At 34.6% G+C, this 22,563-nt stretch overlaps 1 protein-coding gene across 4 annotated transcripts in view; it reads left to right on the top strand.

The window, feature by feature from the left end:
* Positions 1-4,318: 4,318 nt before the first annotated feature.
* The window catches only part of LOC5569762 (uncharacterized protein PFB0145c), a 38,428-nt gene continuing 20,183 nt past the window's right edge, over positions 4,319-22,563 (top strand). The window contains exons 1-8 of one of the 4 annotated variants that reach the window (XM_021848381.1): positions 4,319-4,405; positions 4,487-4,792; positions 5,217-5,365; positions 5,920-6,730; positions 6,799-6,957; positions 7,015-7,227; positions 7,291-7,548; positions 9,223-22,251. In XM_021848381.1, the coding sequence (XP_021704073.1) occupies positions 4,322-4,405; positions 4,487-4,792; positions 5,217-5,365; positions 5,920-6,730; positions 6,799-6,957; positions 7,015-7,227; positions 7,291-7,548; positions 9,223-22,251 (15,009 nt within the window). In that variant the 5' untranslated portion in view covers positions 4,319-4,321. Of the gene's footprint in view, positions 4,406-4,486; positions 4,793-5,216; positions 5,366-5,556; positions 5,771-5,919; positions 6,731-6,798; positions 6,958-7,014; positions 7,228-7,290; positions 7,549-8,934; positions 9,143-9,222; positions 22,252-22,563 lie in introns of those variants that run through there. The other 3 variants (XM_021848383.1, XM_021848382.1, XM_021848384.1) reach the window with 3 other exon arrangements.

The following is a 22,563-nucleotide window of genomic DNA, read 5'->3' as shown; positions in this document are numbered from 1 at the left end:
TACTAACTTTTGTCTTTGAACAACCCTTTGAAACTCTATGTAAAATGACTGCAATGTAATAATTTCCTTACAGGCAAAATTTCAAGTTATTTGTAGTTCGTCATCCAAATTTCAGCCAATTCGGACTACCAGAAGCTGAGATACAGCACCCCAAACTGGGGCATTTTGGATGGAAAAACAGCATTTGGTTACTAATTTATGTCACTGACTGTATATGCAAGAATATTCGAAATTTAGTCATAATTTTTCGAGCTACAAATCCTCAGAGTTGAAGAATGTTGAAATAATGTATGCTTTTTTAATCAAAAGTTATGTGCAATTTTGTGAAACATTTCTTATCCCGCTGCAGCGCGCTAGTGCAATTTGAGGTCGTATGACAGTGCGATAGCGATTTTCGTTTACTGTGATGTATTTGAATTGTGAAAAGTTATCTCTACAATGTTTCACATGATAAATTATATGCATTGCCACAAGAATGGAGTAATTGAACGAGGGGGTTCTCCGTTATACACCTGTTTTATTCGCAAACAAAGATTTTTTTACATTCTTTGGACAAGTCAGATGTGTTAATATTATCACCAGCTCTTACAAGAAGTCTTTCAGACTTGGAGCTCTGATAATTAACCTTATGTTTACGATTTCACAGAAAACTTTGAATGATTCTAATAATGAATGTTAGAAAATCAATGCTTTTTTTAAATTCTAAAATCAAACCAACATGCCAAATACTGTCGAATGAGTTTTCTATGTTTAGAAGAACAAGTTATAAAACATCGACTGTTCAAGAGCACTAGTCTAGAAAAACAAACAGTGTTCTGAGTTGAAAAATTGATCGATTGATCATCACCACAGCATGCAACATATCGATCAAATTTTCAACGCGGACGGATGTTAGGTTCTCATAACCTGTGAACTTGAAAAATCGAAGTTTGGCTTGGTTTTATAATTACCTCAAATAGCTTTCAGACTTGCTGGAACGAACGAACATGACCGAATATGAACTGTTTATTGGCAAAATTTAAATTTTCGTTAAATTTAAAATTTAAATCATCATTTTGTTTAAAATTACATTTTCAAGATGATAAGTGATAGAGGAATTCTGACACCACTCTGGCCAGATAAAGTTCTTCAAAACCTTGAAAACACCATTCTGTAAATTTTAGATTTCTTGGAGACCACTACATCAATTTGAATGATCTTTCAAGAGAAACTTCCTGGTATCTGACATTGTATATCCCATGTTTTAACAAGAGAATAGAATAGTGGATTTAAGTATTGTACTAACAAATTCCACCCTTCTTCTTCTTTCTGGCGTTACGTCCCAACTGGGACAAAGCCTGCTTCTCAGATTAGTGTTCTTATGAGCACTTCCACAGTTATTAACTGAGAGCATTCTTTGCCGATTGACCATTTTTGCATGTGTATACCGTGTGGCAGGTACGAAGATACTCTATGCCCTGGGAATCGAGAAAATTTCCTTTACGAAAAGATCTGCGACCAGCGGGATTCGAACCCACGACCCTCAGCATGGTCATGCTGAATAGATGCGCGTTTACCGCCACGGCTATCTGGGCCCCTAATTTCTTATTTAATTCTTTCTGTCTTCTTCAGTGTCAGTTACTCGCATATCTGCAAATGGAATTCGAATTACATTTATATATCAAAATATAAATAATAAGGGCGTATTTATACTCATATCTGCTTTTTTATCTTTATTGATGTTCTACTGGAAGACTACGTAAGAGAGCCTTATTTTATGTTTTTGTTAAATTTGGTAAACTACAAACAAAAAGGCAGTCAAAGAAACGTGATATATTACTTGAGATTGTATCCTTTGACAGATACGAGTATTTCGACCTCAACTGTAAGGCCGTCTTCAGTGTCGTGTACTAGACTCGACTTTACTGAAGACGGCCTTACAGTTGAGGTCGAAATACGCGTATCTGTCAAAGGATACAATCTCTAGTGGAATTAAATGATATAGTACTAAATTCGTTTTTTCATCTACTTAAAGGTATTCTACTAAACAGCTCGAAGATATATTATCAAAAATTGTTGTCATTGGTGACTTTAATGTCAAACATCGGTCATGGAATAATGCACAAAGTAGTTCCAACAGCAGAATTTTATTTGATGAGTGCTCTTCAGGATATTTCTCAATTCAATATCCAGATTGTACTTCATGTTTTTCCTCTTCTAGAAACCCTTATACGATTGATTAAGTTTTAACCGACTCTAATCATCTTTGTAGTCAACTGGTTACTCATGCTAATTTTGATTCTGATCATGTCCCTGTTACATTTCAAATATCCTAGGAAGTGATTCTCAATCCTATCAGCTCCACTTTCAATTATTTTCGAGCCGACTGGAATATACATGAAACATATATCGATAGTAATCTTGTTATTAACATTTCTTTACAAACAAAACTTGATTTTGACAATGCTCTTGAAACTTGAAAAATAAATTTCTCAATTGGATTTAGCTCTGAGTCCTTTTGGAAATCATCCAAATTTTGAAAAAAAAAAACATCGGATGTCAATACCGGCACTAAAAGAGGAAAACAAATTATAACTAACTAAATGAAAACCCCGAATTTAGTACTAAACAGCTCGAAAATTATAACTAACTAATTGCGAAAAAGCTCAAAAACAAGCTATGCAGTTTCTCAATCAAGAGAACGATTTCAAAATATCCTGGGAGGCTGATTTGGATGAAGTGGAACTATTATTAAAAAAATCAAAAATATGAAAGCCCCTGGCGATTATGGTTTTTTTTACATCCTCATCAAGAAACTTCCAGAAAGTAGCTTATCATTCTTAGTTGATATATTTAACCCTCTGTCTGTTTTTTGGGGTCAATATGACCCCAGAGAATTTTGGAGGGCTGTAACTATTTTGATAGTGAATCGATTTGTGAGTTTTTTTTCACATACTGGTGAGTATCCACGAGTTGTTTGTTTCGCACATGATTTTTTCTCAAATATCTTGTAAAATATTTTTCTAAAATTATAAAATTAGTAGGATTAGAATAGGGGCCTTCCTTAGCCGAGTATTCAGAGTCCGCGGCTACAAAGCAAAGCCATGCTGAAGGTGTCTGGATTCGAATCCCGGTCGGTCCAGAATCTTTTCGTAAATAAAATTTCCTTGACTTTCCTGGGCATAGAGTATCATCGTACCTGCCACACGATATAAGAATGCGAAAATGGCAACTTTGGCAAAGAAAACTCTCAGTTAATAACTGTGGAAGTGCTCACGCTGAGAAGCAGGCTCTGTCCCAGTGAGGACGTAAATGCCAAGAAGTAGAAGAAGAAGGATCAGAATATAATGTTTTCTGTGATAGCTCCATCAAGATGGAATTCCCAACTAATCAATGTGGTACTATCCCTGTTGCAAATCTAAATCGGTAGTCCTATCCCTGTTGCAAATCTTAACCGAAGAAAGTGTAGTTTTATGTTAAACTGTTTCTGAGATATAGGCGTCCAAAATTTCCAAATTTCGCTTTCTTTTTTAAGGAACAACATCGTGTAATTTGAATCGGAGCCATAGCTCAAATTTTCAAGATCACATAACTGGGGAATTAAACAACGCTCTGCGCTGAAAACTTGATCTTGAAAGCTTGTTTGGTTCCCTAAATTTGTACTCTTATAATCGGTTTCTTCACCAGCGCTTTGACCTCAAACCTAGTTTAATCGTATTGGTAAACGTGGTTTACGGATCAAGGGAAGGTGAAGAAATCGGCCCTTAAAGGTTTAAGGTTTGGCTTACATGCATCTTCACCTTAAAATTATCAATGCTCAATACAGCATGATTTTTTTTTAGATTCAACTTTTACCGCCAAAAAATTTAGCTGAATGCCAAATATTCAAATGTAATAAATGTCCGAAAATTATTCGCTTGAACGTTCATTATCCATAATATCACAGGAAATACATTTCTGGAAAGAAATATATGGAAATGCGTCAGATATGAAGGTTTTTTGGCACGCCAAAAGTTAAACATCAGTTAAGATTGATTCTCCTAAACAGCTTAGATAGCTGTGCAGTGTCAGTAGCGGCTGATTAAATCGGTTTTGTTCCAGAAAACAACTAATAATTTGATATTAAAAACTAACAATTCCATTATATGGAAGTAATTTATTTCCGGTGTAAGTGTTGAGCAATATTCTATACACCATACAAAATGTGACCAATCTTTTTTTTATCTGTATACAGTACCATGAATTTTAAACAGAAAGGTTTCCGGTGCATCACTATACAAGAGATTTGAGTTTCTCTTCGTATCGCGTCGTCTCAAAGAGGCAAGAGAGGATAAAAATACAAATGAAAATGAAAATCACAAGCATGCTTCTAAAAATATGCCATTCATTCTCCAAACTCTTAGAGAATAACACGAAACAGATTTTAGTGCGTCTTTTTTTTCTTTCGTTCATAGCTATCCGTTGGCAATTTACATTATTATATAATTTTTATTTACTTTATTTGCAGACGAACCAACACGAGCTCGATACATTTAATGAAATTTCAAAAACGATTACTCAAAAAGCTAATCAAACTGAAAGCGAAAAAATCTATAGTGAAAATATCGAACTAAATCAAAAGTGGACAAGTGAGGTAAACCTCTTGGAAAATTTGCACGAAAATTTGATTCAGCTACGACAACAGTGGATTCAACTGGAAGATATCCTTAACGAGCTGGAGACAAAATCTGGCAGCCTATTAGAAAAAGAAGACAACCTCGATTTGATAGTGCGTTCGAAAGAAGATATTCACAATAAATTTGCATCAGTTCAGGTTAGTACATTCTAAGTATTTGGATTTTTTTCAATGTCGATCAAACTGGATACTGACATCATTGCTATAGGTCTTCGGTCCATCGTACTTTTTATAACGAATTCTCAATGCAAATGAAGTGACCATGATGTCACGATTGGTACAACATCACTGTGATGTCATTTTTTAACGTCTGCAAAACCCGTGAATAAAACACACGGTTCCTCAAATTCAACCGGCGTTCAATACTTAAACGATCATATGCTAAAGCAAATACGTTGTCACTCTCTGACTAAAACAAACATGCCAAGGAGAGCCGGAGAGCGTAAAAATACAAATGACTTCATAGCCAGCAGTCGAGATTTGTTTTCTTATTCGCCATGTAGATGCTATTTACGATTCTTAACAACACATTGACATCATGAATATACGGTTTTACTTTCAGAATTTGTTAGATGACAAAACAGTCCTCAATCAGTTGAACGATAAAGCTAATTTATTAGCTAAAACATTGATCGAAGCATTGAGAGAACAACAGCTGTCACCGAACAGTTTAGAGGAAAAGTTAGTGCATCTGAACCAAATTGACTCTAGGTGAGTAGTCCATCGTATACTTTCAGTAAAATAAGCAGCAGTAGTAAGAAAGCGGTTTGGTTATAGCTTGAGGCGCAGTAACAACGCATATATGTTCATCCGCTCAATTTTCAATTTCTCACGTTTCTCCTCTCAGTTCATGGTAAGCCGTGTGCTGCTGGGCAATGCTGAGAATTGCAATGTTCGACTTTAGTCATCATTTAGTCGCTCAGTATTATAGTACAAGATTCCGTACCCTCGTGAATAAAATCAAATAAATCTTTATCACAAATCGCTTTAGAAGATTCTGTTTTGTTGTAAATTTTTTAGCTGCATTTATTGCTCGTAGTCTGTTTCGGTACAATACTCAATAACGCTGCAAAAGTCAAGGACAGTCAAGGCTTGAAAATCCGTATGACATCATCGGTAAATTTAAAACTTGGCCATGATTGTGGCTCATCTTCATCCATAGTATAGACACGTTCGACAGTTGATTTTTAGGACGCAATAATTCCATTCTGTCATCTCATCACTGTATAATTTTCAAAATATATATTACTTGTTTTATTTTGCAGGCTGGCCGATAACTTGAAAGCAAAATATCGCAGACTTAATCAAAAGGTAGATAACATACAAAGCTTCTGGGATAAGTTATCAACACTAAGGATTGGTACCGAATCATTGCTGGAAAATCTAAAAGATATTAATCCATTTGATGAACGCTTATATCAAACTGAAAAGAATATTATATTGTGTCAATCCAAAGCACATGACCACGCAGAAGAAATAAATCAAGTGGAACAACAAATAAAAGAAGAATATCTTAGCACTCAGGATTTTCTTCCCGTTGATATAGAAGACCAATTAAAAACTTTGGAAGCATTGATTAAACAAATTACGAGCACCATGGAGCAATACAATTGTGAATTCCAAAGAGCCAAGGAAATAAGAACAAACTACTTTGTGGTATATGACAAAATTAAAACATGGATTGAAAATGCAGAACTGGCAATAAGTAACCACAATATCGATCCTAGTGAACTTAAAACAAAGCTAGTTCAACTGATTCATGAAAGCAATGATGTTCAAACTGCATATGGACAACTAGTCCATTACGGAAATGAAATTATTAAAAATTCCGGACACTACAACGATCAAAAGGCAATGCAGGCTAATATGGATCAAATACTGTATGAATTAACAAAAACAATTCAACTTATTGAGGAGAAAAATCAAACCGTTGACCAAATCCTTGGAAATTGGGCCAATTTCATGAGAGTTTATCAACTGGTTGTAGAATGGTCTCTAAAACTACGAGCATTGTTGGATCGTAAGCTTCAGTTGAATTCACTTCAAGAAGCACAATCGGCACGTCAAGATTATGCTGTAAGTTTTTTTTTTATCATAACATTTTCAGATAAAATGCTACATTTGTTTTTTCTCATTGGTACCAGATTGCTGTTTCAAGCTTGTTCGATGTATCGCAAAACTTAAGCGAAATGAATCACGAATTCGATAAAATAAATGAAGTATGCTCAACCGGATATTTGAAAACTAAGTTACACGAAGCCGAAACACTGAAAATCGACAACGAAACGACCCTATACGAAAGAGTAAGATATAAAACTAACATTGCCCTTACAAAATTATGACGGTATCTAAAATTTCAGAATTTGTTCTTACAAGAAACAACAGAAGAGTGGCTTCAATTCGAAAACAAAATAAAAAGTGTGAAAGAGTGGATAAAAGAAAGCTATTGTGCACTTGAGTCTACAGATCTCAAGAACAAGCCTTTGCGGGACCAATTAAGAATTCTAGAACAAATGCTTGCTGATATATCAGCACAGAAAATCAAGGTTAATATGTCGCTAGAAAAGTTACAGGTAATTCAAAATAATTCAAAGACATTGAACAAAAAAATAATAGGTTTTATTTTTTATTTGCAGGTTCATTTCCATTCGGAAATCATTTACACCGAAAATCCAAATATAGTGCATGATGGACGTATCGTTATTGAAGATCTCGAGAAGCTAAACAGGGATGTTTTCCAAACAACACAAAATTTGGACAAAGCTTTAGTGCAAATCGAAGAATGTCAAAGTGAAATTCAAACAATTCGACAACGGATTGTACAGGAAGAGCAACAGCTTCGAAATATTCTCTCACCGCTTCATCAGTCGAGTGATAGTGAAAAGAACGAACAGGTACGTAACCCTGTGTATAATTTGTTTGCAATCCAATTCGTCACAATTCAGCATTGCAACACTTTTCGAAAACCACTACAAATCTGTTTTTAAACATTTGTTAGAACAGAAAGCTAATTGAAGATTCTATAATTGCAAATTAAATGCCGTGGCACATTCCGTAGTAAATTTTTCTTTGTGGCACTTTGGCCAAATAACTTGACTTAAGTCGAAATCGTTGGATGACAGTTTGATTTTAAGCATTTACTGTGTATGTGTTTTCAATGGGTGAATTAATTTCATGGAACAGCATACATGTTTTAACATCACAGTTCTACTGTTACTTAGTATCATTTTATTTTCCGCAAAACAATTCAACACACTACTAACAAATTCTGAATCGTTGTTGGGGCTTATATTGGGTTTCAAATGTACAGTGATGTTAAAAATAATATCAGCGTATGCGTATTTTAATACAAAATGGTTAACTTTAATATGCTACATTGCATGTAATTAAGTTAAAATTTGTTGCTTGAAAAACCAAAAAAATATTAATAGAAAACTTGACGTATATATAAATAGGTGGTGGTTGTTCAAATAGTAAGTAATTCATATAAAACTTAAGAACACAATGTCAAGCAGATATTCAAGCTTTGAAAAACTATTATTTCAAAAAAAATCATCTAGCTTCTGACTTTTCGGCATCTTGAAAACATAGCAAATTCGTTATTAGAAAATGCAATACATAAATGGAGTTCTGTGGAAAATACGTCAACAGGATTATATATTAGGGAACAAAGCTGCAGCATGCCAAAGTTAACCATTTTGTATAAAAATTGACATTTACAGCTATTATTTCAAACAGTACTTTATATTGGTTAAATTTATTACAAATAACAATTTTACCTACAAAAGTCGAAAAAAGGGTTCCGTAGGATATTCTAATGTTTCCAATGTTTTTTCTTGCCAAAATCTCCACAACGACGTTGATATGTTTTTGTTAAGTATTCATTCATTGCGTAATTCACATAATACTCACATTGAACGATAGATTTTTCCTTATAGTAAGCAATATCCATTGAATTCAAATATGTGTATCAAGTTTGCACGGTGACCATTATAATATCACAAGTTATGATCATTGTGATTTATTTTCATCCATAATAAGGTGTATAGATATGACTAAGTTTATAATATTTTTTTTTTTATTTTCATACCACTTTTATTATTTCTCCTACTAATGTTCTACCATACTCTAACATCATCCCTATAATAAACTTCTTACTGCATATATTATATGTAATTGTTCACAAATCGTGGCTTGATCTGCTTGATTACTGCAAATGCTTCATAATCATTGACTGTATGCTTCAATTTATCATCGGAACTTGGGAATTAACTATTCAGGAATGTCGTGAACGTATTCGGACTCTTCAAACACATCTAAACCAAATAAATACCAAAATCAAACTGCTGCTACAACGGGGTTCACCAGAGGAGTAAATTGCCACAATATTTAATCAATTTTATCACATTAGTGATTTCGAAAAATTATGAGTTTTCTATATTTGTCATATAAATATATTTGATTACTATTAAATAAAAATGTGTTATTGAAAACGAAATGAAATGCTTTATTCATCATCAATTTCATCCACAAAATTTCGGTCAATAAATTACGAATTCTATTACCAGGAACTTCCAATAACCTGGACGTACGGTGCGAATGAAACTATCCAGCATCATGGCCTTTGTAAACAATTGACGGAGACTATCCAACAAAAAGGAAACATGCAGTCATCTCATGAAAAAGCAGCTAAAGAGATCAGAGGAACAAATAATAATGAAAGATTGGCCTCTGCGAATAAACCAAATATAAAATCCGTCTGGGATAAATCAGAACTAACTTACGCTGAAGTGTTAACAGGTCTTCGAAAGAGCGCAAAAACCCATACTCAACGTAATGTTAATGAAGAAAAAATCACCACCACGGAAAAACCACCGTCTGGTCATAATGAACCATCAACTTCTGGAGATAAGACAGAGAAATATTTGGGACAATTTGAAGCTGTAACACATGATTTAATCAATGTTCACAAAAACAAACCAAAAATTGTTAACAATCGAGACGATTACAGTAAGGCTAAGAAAGCTAAAAAACCCAAACTAAAACAAACTGATACACCAGATATTACATCGAACAACCACAACAGAACGAATCCTTCTTCATTTATGCCAATTCATAAAAAGATTGCAGCTACCGAAAGTGTAATGTCAACTAATGAGAATTATCCAGAAAATAAGCCGAATGTTCATGAATCATGCGGAAACGAAACGCATTTTACGTCAATGTCGTATGCTGATGTTCTAAAAGGAATTGAATCGGCGAAAAACAGTACTTTTTCAGCCTCAGAAAAGGATTCCAGCAAGATAATTAATCAGTATGACTTCAACAATGATTCATTGTCTAATAACACTCCAGCTACAACTGAGAAATATGCTGAAGAATCGATTAAAAAGGAAGCTATATCGTTTTCTTCTCAGCGTAAGCGGAAACCCAAAGAATATTCCAAACCCAATGAGTCATGTTTGGCCAGAAAGAGTCAAATTAAAAATATTGATGCGCAGCAAACTACAGGAGCAGGTTCACCAATGCTAATGGAAGTATGCAAAGTGGATGAACCATCGTCTGTTTATGTGGCAGGAACGATTGGCAAGACTAATCCTCATAAACCATTACAAGATGCAAAATCAACGTCTTCTGCAGAAGTTGATTCTCCAAATGAATCAAATAATGTGGAAAAGATTTTTGTAGAAGACATGAAAACTTTGGTATTTGTAAAACTATCATATGATACACGACAACCAAGTTCTTCAAGATTTGAAGATATGAACGTTTTTGGGCCTTCCCAAAATCACAGCACATCGAATGAATCTATTGCAGGGAAGCCAGAAAATAATATTCCAAGTAAGAAAAATAGTAAGAGAAAAATGAAAAAGAGCCCGGCAGACAACACAACTAAAGAAACTTGCGATATAAAAAATAAGAACTTTGGACATGTAGACACTGCATACCGTGTTGAACATTTACATTCGAGTAGTGTAAACGAGCCAAGCACAAATTCTTGTGGGAAGAAAATTAACGAAGCTTCATTGAATAAAGGAAAAAAGAAAACAAAAGTGGAAAAGATAAGAAAGTCTAATTCAGCAAAAATATCAGCAATGTTGGAGCAGCATAAATACGAATTCGAACGTGAATTAAATACTTCTATTGAGCAAGACAATAAGTATACCACGAACTTACTAACTGAAGATTTTTCAACAGCCACTGAAAATTCAACGGATGCATTCAAAAGTAGTTTGATCTTTGAAGATTATGAATTCATGCATAAATATGACGCACTTGATGAATCAAACAATATGTCTGTAATTGACCAAAACCCACCATGTGACATGGATATTGTGAATAGCAATAATACACGAAAACCAAGTACCGAAGAAACCAACGTTACGGCATCACATGGTCCAAATAGTCAAATGTCATTATCCTCGACAAAAACAAGCTTAACGTCAAAAGATAACCATGACTCAAAAGAGATGCCAACGCAAAACAATGACTGGAGGGATAAACGCCAAAAAATATCAATGATAACACACGAAGAGTACCATTTGAATCCTATATCACACATGAGATTAGAGCTTCCGGTTGTTACAGCTAAAATTGTCATAAATAATAATTTAGATAGCCAAAATCACATTTATCCTAATTCTGGACAGTTTCTACAAGATAATGCTGATTTGCAAACGGAAGAAGTTTTGAACATAGAACCACCGTTCTTCAAAGAGCAGCATGTTGCTACAGAGGTGTCTGTACTTGATACCGATATTGCATCATTACGTCCTTCCAAGCCAAATGCCGTGCTTGTCAAACAATTATCTACTACTGAACATAAAAATTATTCAGCGTCATCATCGACCTCAGATACCGTGAGATTTGGTGAGGACTTTTCTACTACCACCTCTAGTTGCATCTACAAAACTACAACAATTCTATACGGAGTATCATCTCAACAGCATGTCATTGAAGAGTATTACACTCATCCCTTAATTGTTGAGCAACTTTCATCTGATAGTAACACAATTGAAGAGGATGTAAAAACCGCAAAATGTAATCCAATTATCGAAGCAACAAAATCTGTACTACACTCCCCTATCAAAACTCAACTAAGGTTGGATAAACACTTAGATAAAGCAATTTCAAAGCAAGATGAAATTCAAAGTAATCTGGTATCAAATGTTATCGACTTAGCTTCTGGGAATTGTAGTGATATACGAGACGAAACGAGTATTTTTTCGAATGCATCTGTAATCGACAAACAGGCCATCCTTAAAAATATGAAAGATGAATCACTCGAACATGATGCCGCATCAGCATATCGGATATTCACTGAAGAAAATGGAAAGATCATTGTTCGGGAAACAGAAAGTGCACATGATGAAATGTGCCAAGGCTCTAAAAATATTGGACACTGCAAAGAGTTCACACATGTCCCACAATTACCAGCAACACCAGCAACAATTGGAATGGAAACAGAGTTTGTATTATATACAAATGATAAAGTTGATTCAGATATGTTTAACAATGAATCTGTAAACGATGAAGATAATATCCTTACAGAGATGAGAGACGAACCATTTACTGATGAAGAAGATACTAAAGATAATAATATTTGCCAATCCTTTGAAAATGTTGAAAATAACAAAGGTTCACAATCGATTAAAACTAAAGCAGATATTGGTTTAGTTTCAAAAACACCAGATGAAACAATAAACGACGTAGAGAACGTTGATATAGCGATGAGAGACGAATCATTCATACACGATAATGATGCATCGATGAAACAAACTTCAATTGAAGAAACGGAAAATATTATCGATACGGTAAAACATACTCTTGATAATAAATTGATTCACGTCTCAAAGAATAAAGAAGATCACATGAGTTATCTGGTCTCTCCACAATCAACAGAAAAAAGTGTAGCGGATATTGGTGTGGTTTTAAATAAACCAGATTCAATAGATTCTCAAGAAGAAATAAGTATTCCAGGAAATGAAGTAATAAACGACGAAAATAATTCACTGATACAGATGAAAGACGATTCATTTATACATGATGGAGCATCGATGAAGCAAACGTTTATTGAAAAAGTGGAAAAAATTATGGTAAAAGATACTCCTGATATAGAATTCACTCAAGCACCTGAGAATAAAGAAGATCAAAATGATTACCTTATTTGTCCACAATCAACAGAAAAAAGTGCTGATGAAGGTTCCGATTTGAATACACCAGATTCCATTGATTATCAAGACGATATGAATATTCTTAAGGATGAATCTTTAAGCGACGAAGAGAATGTTCTTATACAGATGAGAGACGAATCATTCTTAAACGATGAAGCACCTGAGTATCAAACGTTTACTGTAGAGACGGAAAAAATCGTCGACGCAGTAAAAGAAACTTCAGACATTGAATTGACTCAAGTTTATGAACATATTGAAGATCATACTATTGGTCCACACTCGTCAGAGAAAAGTAAATCTGATTTCGGTTTGGTTTCGAATGTTCTTGATTCAACTGATTCCCAAGCCGAGATGAATATTATTGAGGATACATCCATAAACGATGAGGAGAACGTCGTTATACGGATGAGAGACGAATCATTCATACACGATGAAGCATCAGACAATCTAAAGCTCATTGAAGAAGCAGAAAAGTTCCCTGTTATGGTAGAAGAAACTCCGGATAATGAACTGACTCAAGCATCTGTACATTATGAAGATTACAAAAATAATCTAATTTGTACACAATCAACAGAAAAAAGTGCAGATGAAGGTTCCGATTTGAATACACCAGATTTCATTGATTCTCAAGACGATAAGAATATTCTTAAGGATGAATCTGTAAGCGACGAAGAGAATGTTCTTATACAGATGAGAGATGAATCATTCTTAAACGATGAAGCACCTCAAACGTTTACTGTAAAGGCGGAAAAGATCGTCGACGCAGTAAAAGATACTTCAGACATTGAATTGACTCAAGTTTATGAACATAATGAAGATCATACTATTTGTCCACAATCATCAGAGAAAAGTATATCTGATTTCAGTTTGGTTTCGAATGTTCTTGATTCAACTGATTCCCAAGCCGAGATGAATATTATTGAGGATACATCCATAAACGATGAGGAGAACGACGGTATACGGATGGGAGACGAATCATTCATACACGATGAAGCATCAGACAATCTAAAGCTCATTGAAGAAGCTGAAAAGTTCCCTGTTATAGTAGAAGAAACTCCGGATAATGAACTGACTCAAGCATCTGTACATTATGAAGATTACAAAAATAATCTTATTTGTCCACAATCAACAGAAAAAAGTGCAGACGAAGGTTCCGATTTGAATACACCAGATTTCATTGATTCTCAAGACGATAAGAATATTCTTAAGGATGAATCTGTAAGCGACGAAGAGAATGTTCTTATACAGATGAGAGATGAATCATTCTTAAACGATGAAGCACCTCAAACGTTTACTGTAGAGGCGGAAAAGATCGTCGACGCAGTAAAAGATACTTCAGACATTGAATTGGCTCAAGTTTATGAACATATTGAAGATCATACTATTTGTCCACAATCATCAGAGAAAAGTATATCTGATTTCGGTTTGGTTTCGAATGTTCTTGATCCAACTGATTCCCAAGCCGAGATGAATATTATTGAGGATACATCCATAATCGATGAGGAGAACGACGGTATACGGATGGGAGACGAATCATTCATACACGATGAAGCATCAGACAATCTAAAGCTCATTGAAGAAGCTGAAAAGTTCCCTGTTATAGTAGAAGAAACTCCGGATAATGAACTGACTCAAGCATCTGTACATTATGAAGATTACAAAAATAATCTTATTTGTCCACAATCAACAGAAAAAAGTGCAGATGAAGGTTCCGATTTGAATACACCAGATTTCATTGATTCTCAAGACGATAAGAATATTCTTAAGGATGAATCTGTAAGCGACGAAGAGAATGTTCTTATACAGATGAGAGACGAATCATTCTTAAACGATGAAGCACCTGAATATCAAACGTTTACTGTACAGACGGAAAAGATCGTCGACGCAGTAAAAGATACTTCAGACATTGAATTGACTCAAGTTTATGAACATAATGAAGATCATACTATTTGTCCACAATCATCAGAGAAAAGTATATCTGATTTCGGTTTGGTTTCGAATGTTCTTGATCCAACTGATTCCCAAGCCGAGATGAATATTATTGAGGATACATCCATAATCGATGAGGAGAACGACGGTATACGGATGGGAGACGAATCATTCATACACGATGAAGCATCAGACAATCTAAAGCTCATTGAAGAAGCAGAAAAGTTCCCTGTTATGGTAGAAGAAACTCCGGATAATGAACTGACTCAAACATCTGTACATTATGAAGATTACAAAAATAATCTTATTTGTCCACAATCAACAGAAAAAAGTGCAGACGAAGGTTCCGATTTGAATACACCAGATTTCATTGATTCTCAAGACGATAAGAATATTCTTAAGGATGAATCTGTAAGCGACGAAGAGAATGTTCTTATACAGATGAGAGATGAATCATTCTTAAACGATGAAGCACCTCAAACGTTTACTGTAGAGGCGGAAAAGATCGTCGACGCAGTAAAAGATACTTCAGACATTGAATTGGCTCAAGTTTATGAACATATTGAAGATCATACTATTTGTCCACAATCATCAGAGAAAAGTATATCTGATTTCGGTTTGGTTTCGAATGTTCTTGATCCAACTGATTCCCAAGCCGAGATGAATATTATTGAGGATACATCCATAATCGATGAGGAGAACGACGGTATACGGATGGGAGACGAATCATTCATACACGATGAAGCATCAGACAATCTAAAGCTCATTGAAGAAGCTGAAAAGTTCCCTGTTATAGTAGAAGAAACTCCGGATAATGAACTGACTCAAGCATCTGTACATTATGAAGATTACAAAAATAATCTAATTTGTCCACAATCAACAGAAAAAAGTGCAGATGAAGGTTCCGATTTGAATACACCAGATTTCATTGATTCTCAAGACGATAAGAATATTCTTAAGGATGAATCTGTAAGCGACGAAGAGAATGTTCTTATACAGATGAGAGATGAATCATTCTTAAACGATGAAGCACCTCAAACGTTTACTGTAGAGGCGGAAAAGATCGTCGACGCAGTAAAAGATACTTCAGACATTGAATTGGCTCAAGTTTATGAACATATTGAAGATCATACTATTTGTCCACAATCATCAGAGAAAAGTATATCTGATTTCGGTTTGGTTTCGAATGTTCTTGATCCAACTGATTCCCAAGCCGAGATGAATATTATTGAGGATACATCCATAATCGATGAGGAGAACGACGGTATACGGATGGGAGACGAATCATTCATACACGATGAAGCATCAGACAATCTAAAGCTCATTGAAGAAGCTGAAAAGTTCCCTGTTATAGTAGAAGAAACTCCGGATAATGAACTGACTCAAGCATCTGTACATTATGAAGATTACAAAAATAATCTAATTTGTCCACAATCAACAGAAAAAAGTGCAGATGAAGGTTCCGATTTGAATACACCAGATTTCATTGATTCTCAAGACGATAAGAATATTCTTAAGGATGAATCTGTAAGCGACGAAGAGAATGTTCTTATACAGATGAGAGACAAATCATTCTTAAACGATGAAGCACCTCAAACGTTTACTGTAGAGGCGGAAAAGATCGTCGACGCAGTAAAAGATACTTCAGACATTGAATTGACTCAAGTTTATGAACATAATGAAGATCATACTATTTGTCCACAATTATCAGAGAAAAGTAAATCTGAATTCGGTTTGGATTCTAATGTTCTTGATTCAACTGATTCCCAAGCTGAGATGAATATTATTGAGGATAAATCATTAAACGATGAAGAGAACGTCGTTATACGAATGAGAGACGAATCATTCATACACGATGAAGCATCAGACAATCTAAAGCTCATTGAAGAAGCTGAAAAGTTCCCTGTTATGGTAGAAGAAACTCCGGATAATGAACTGATCCAAGCATCTGTACATTATGAAGATTACAAAAATATTCTTATTTGTCCACAATCAACAGAAAAAAGTGCAGATGAAGGTTCCGATTTGAATACACCAGATTTCATTGATTCTCAAGACGATAAGAATATTCTTAAGGATGAATCTGTAAGCGACGAAGAGAATGTTCTTATACAGATGAGAGACAAATCATTCTTAAACGATGAAGCACCTGAATATCAAACGTTTACTGTAGAGACGGAAAAGATCGTCGACGCAGTAAAAGAAACTTCAGACATTGAATTGACTCAAGTTTATGAACATAATGAAGATCATACTATTTGTCCACAATTATCAGAGAAAAGTAAATCTGAATTCGGTTTGGATTCTAATGCTCTTGATTCAACTGATTCCCAAGCTGAGATGAATATTATTGAGGATAAATCTTTAAACGATGAAGAGAACGTCGTTATACGAATGAGAGACGAATCATTCATACACGATGAAGCATCAGACAATCTAAAGCTCATTGAAGAAGCTGAAAAGTTCCCTGTTATGGTAGAAGAAACTCCGGATAATGAACTGATCCAAGCATCTGTACATTATGAAGATTTCAAAAATAATCTTATTTGTACACAATCAACAGAAAAAAGTGCAGATGAAGGTTCCGATTTGAATACACCAGATTTCATTGATTCTCAAGACGATAAGAATATTCTTAAGGATGAATCTGTAAGCAACGAAGAGAATGTTCTTATACAGATGAGAGATGAATCATTCTTAAACGATGAAGCACCTGAATATCAAACGTTTACTGTAAAGGCGGAAAAGATCGTCGACGCAGTAAAAGATACTTCAGACATTGAATTGACTCAAGTTTATGAACATAATGAAGATCATACTATTTGTCCACAATCATCAGAGAAAAGTAAATCTGATTTCGGTTTGGTTTCGAATGCTCTTGATTCCAAAGCCGAGATGAATATTATTGAGGATACATCTATAAACGATGAGGAGAACGACGTTATACGGATGAGAGACGAATCATTTATACACGATGAAGCATCAGACAATCTAAAGCTCATTGAAGAAGCAGAAAAGTTCCCTGTTATGGTAGAAGAAACTCCGGATAATGAACTGATCCAAGCATCTGTACATTATGAAGATTTCAAAAATAATCTTATTTGTACACAATCAACAGAAAAAAGTGCAGATGAAGGTTCCGATTTGAATACACCAGATTTCATTGATTCTCAAGACGATAAGAATATTCTTAAGGATGAATCTGTAAGCGACGAAGAGAATGTTCTTATACAGATGAGAGACAAATCATTCTTAAACGATGAAGCACCTCAAACGTTTACTGTAGAGGCGGAAAAGATCGTCGACGCAGTAAAAGATACTTCAGACATTGAATTGACTCAAGTTTATGAACATAATGAAGATCATACTATTTGTCCACAATTATCAGAGAAAAGTAAATCTGAATTCGGTTTGGATTCTAATGCTCTTGATTCAACTGATTCCCAAGCTGAGATGAATATTATTGAGGATAAATCTTTAAACGATGAAGAGAACGTCGTTATACGAATGAGAGACGAATCATTCATACACGATGAAGCATCAGACAATCTAAAGCTCATTGAAGAAGCTGAAAAGTTCCCTGTTATGGTAGAAGAAACTCCGGATAATGAACTGATCCAAGCATCTGTACATTATGAAGATTTCAAAAATAATCTTATTTGTACACAATCAACAGAAAAAAGTGCAGATGAAGGTTCCGATTTGAATACACCAGATTTCATTGATTCTCAAGACGATAAGAATATTCTTAAGGATGAATCTGTAAGCGACGAAGAGAATGTTCTTATACAGATGAGAGACGAATCATTCTTAAACGATGAAGCACCTGAATATCAAACGTTTACTGTACAGACGGAAAAGATCGTCGACGCAGTAAAAGAAACTTCAGACATTGAATTGACTCAAGTTTATGAACATAATGAAGATCATACTATTTGTCCACAATTATCAGAGAAAAGTAAATCTGAATTCGGTTTGGATTCTAATGTTCTTGATTCAACTGATTCCCAAGCTGAGATGAATATTATTGAGGATAAATCATTAAACGATGAAGAGAACGTCGTTATACGAATGAGAGACGAATCATTCATACACGATGAAGCATCAGACAATCTAAAGCTCATTGAAGAAGCTGAAAAGTTCCCTGTTATGGTAGAAGAAACTCCGGATAATGAACTGATCCAAGCATCTGTACATTATGAAGATTACAAAAATATTCTTATTTGTCCACAATCAACAGAAAAAAGTGCAGATGAAGGTTCCGATTTGAATACACCAGATTTCATTGATTCTCAAGACGATAAGAATATTCTTAAGGATGAATCTGTAAGCGACGAAGAGAATGTTCTTATACAGATGAGAGACAAATCATTCTTAAACGATGAAGCACCTGAATATCAAACGTTTACTGTAGAGACGGAAAAGATCGTCGACGCAGTAAAAGAAACTTCAGACATTGAATTGACTCAAGTTTATGAACATAATGAAGATCATACTATTTGTCCACAATCATCAGAGAAAAGTAAATCTGATTTCGGTTTGGTTTCGAATGTTCTTGATTCAACTGATTCCCAAGCTGAGATGAATATTATTGAAGATAAATCTCTAAACGATGAAGAGAACGTCGTTCTACGGATGAGAGACGAATCATTCATACACGATGAAGCATCAGACAATCTAAAGCTCATTGAAGAAGCTGAAAAGTTCCCTGTTATGGTAGAAGAAACTCCGGATAATGAACTGACTCAAGCATCTGTACATTATGAAGATTACAAAAATAATCTTATTTGTACACAATCATCAGAAAAAAGTGCAGATGAAGGTTCCGATTTGAATACACCAGATTTCATTGATTCTCAAGACGATAAGAATATTCCTAAGGATGAATATGTAAGCGACGAAGAGAACGTTCTTATAGAGATAAGAGACGAATCATTAAGGAACAATGAAGCATCAGACTACCGAACGTTTATTGAAGAAGGAGAAAAGACCATTGTTACGGTAAAAAATACTCCAGATAATAATTTGTCTCAAGCCTCTGAAAATAATGAAGTTCACAAAGATCATTTTATCTGCCCACAATCACCAGAGAATGCAGAAAATGTTATTTGTGCACAATCTCCAGAGATAAGTGGAAAAAATACCGATTTGGTTTTGAACATACCAGAATCAATTGATTCTCATGAAGGAATGAGTATTATAAAGGTTGAATCAAAAACCTATGAAGAGAACGTCCTTATAGAAATGGGAGATGAATTATTCGTACACGGTGCAGCATCAGGCTATGGAACGAATACTGAAGAAGAGAAAACTATTACGCCAAAAGGTAATTCAGATAAAGAATTGATTCAAGCCACTGAAAATAACGAAGATCGCAAAAATCCTATTTGCTCGCAATCAACTAAGAGAAGTGAAGAAAATATCGACTTTGTTATGAAATTACCAGATTCAATAGATTCTCAAGACGAGATGAATGTTCCAAGGATAAATGATATGAAAGCTGAATCTCTCACACATGATGAAGCATTACTAGTGAAAAGTGAAGCAGAAATCAGTTCAGTATCTTATAAACCACGTACAATCGATCCTCCAGACCAAGCAAATATTCTTGGGGATAATATTTCAAATTATCCAGAAAATTTTGAAATTTCGGGGAAATATGATCCTATTGAAGAAGATGAGGAAAAACACATTAAAATGGACAATTCATTAAGTTTTATAGAATATTCCAAAATCCCAGAGAATACAATAGATCCTATGGAATCAATTGAAAAGCATTCCTGTGCGGAGATCGCTATTGTTCCTGGTAAAGAATACCGTAACCGTAATTCTGAATATAACAAAAACGTACATCATAATTACTGGATGTACCATGATGCAGAGTTGCTGAATGCATTACCGATTAATGTTGAATCTGTTCACAAATATGCAGTTGAACATATTATGCCAAGTAGTTATCTAACAGAGAAAGACACACTGTTGACGAATTCTTCTCTTAATGACTTAGTAAGCGAAAAATGTTCTCCTGAAACACAAAATAATACAGAAAAGCGCTCTAAAAGTCTCCATTACGAGTTACAAAATATGGATAATTACATCATGTATAATGACTCTGAAGTGAAGCATATATTATTGAAAACAGCAGCTACTATCGATAAACAAACCAGCAACAATACACCTGAGGAGGATTTAACGCTTGAAAAACAGTCAAGTACAAGCTCTCAAGATAACAATAATATAGTTGCCCCAACATTGACTCGCGAGAATATTAAGGTTGACAAAACTAATTACACAATCGATTCAGCCTTTTCTGAAGATGCTCAATTTGAAATACAAAATCGCGACCAAAGCTTTTTGTATGAGCAAACTATGTCAAAAGATTATTGGAAATATGTAGATGCTGAAAAGATGTATTTCATGACCAAATTGCCTGACATCGCTTCTCTTAACGGCATGTATCATGAAGAAATAGACGAGAAAGTTAATACAAATAAAGAAACCATTTCACATGTTACTTCAACTGATATCGGGATTGATATGGTTAAACAACTTTGTGATCTTGATAAAGAAGTCAATAAGTTATGTTTATATACATCTGATGAATCGATTGACAATGATGAAGAAAATCAGATCCAATTTAACGAACAGAATATTGCGCTGAATGTTCTATCAAACTGTGAGGATACTGCTAAGGCTTATTATCCAGACAACGGAATAAAACTTCGCGATATAAATTTACAGCATGAAAGACTGAAAAATCATAAATACTGGGAATACTTTGATGCTGAAAGATTGTATATCATATATAACATAAATAAGAAATATGATGCAAACAAAACGCAATCTGAAACAAATGATGATTGCAATTCTTACCAAATATCTCATGCAAACAGAGAAGTTGAGACACACATGGACACACATGCTGTTCGGGATGAGACATATAATCAACCAGAAAAAATCTCCGTATCACCGACGAACGATGAAATTGATACGTTCAACAAAATCATAGAAAAAAGTTGTATGGAAAGCACGACTACTGATAACGAAATTGCTAATTCATCATATTCAATGAAAGAACCAAACCAGGAAACTACTTTTCACGCAAATTATAGACCACATGAAGAAGAATCGCACAACACCACATATTCATATCAGATAGATAGTTTTTGGAATGACAAATATATGTATGATGATGCAGAAGCAACAAACATAAAAACATTAGAGTCCATAAATAGGTGTGTGGTTCCTGAGCAGGATATTCCCATGTTAACGAAATCTACAGTTGACTCATCAGTTGATGATCAAAAACCAACACAGTTGACTCAGGCTTCTAACAACAGACTAACCAAATCATCGATGCAAACCCCGGCCATGAACACCAATCCCTCAGTTTTTCCTCCAAATCCAATAAACCAAATATCACTAGGTACAGCACGCACCGTGAATCTCAGTAATCCAAATGAAACCATGGATGATTTCACAACTAGTAAACAGGTGACGATCGATTTATTTTTTGTCATTCGTTTCAATGTTACCATTTAACCAATTACTTACTCTCAGGATTGATGAATATCAGATTATATCAAACATATTCAAATGTCAAATGAAAATATATCTGAAATTTATCGGTTTTCTCGAGTTAAATTTTACTAAGCATCAAATGATGATCTTTTTGTGTTTATCATCAATTTATTTAACTCACATTCTACTCAATGAAATAACAGTGCATGCCCTAATAATTTACAAATTTTCATTTACATCAACAGGCGTAACATATTGTTTTACTGTTTCATACTTCAATGATCA

The sequence above is a fragment of the Aedes aegypti genome, chromosome 2 (genome assembly GCF_002204515.2).
Source record: "Aedes aegypti strain LVP_AGWG chromosome 2, AaegL5.0 Primary Assembly, whole genome shotgun sequence".
Taxonomy (NCBI): domain Eukaryota; kingdom Metazoa; phylum Arthropoda; class Insecta; order Diptera; family Culicidae; genus Aedes; species Aedes aegypti.
The sequence above is the reverse complement of the archived record's forward strand: the minus strand, read 5'-3'. Positions and strand labels throughout refer to the sequence as shown.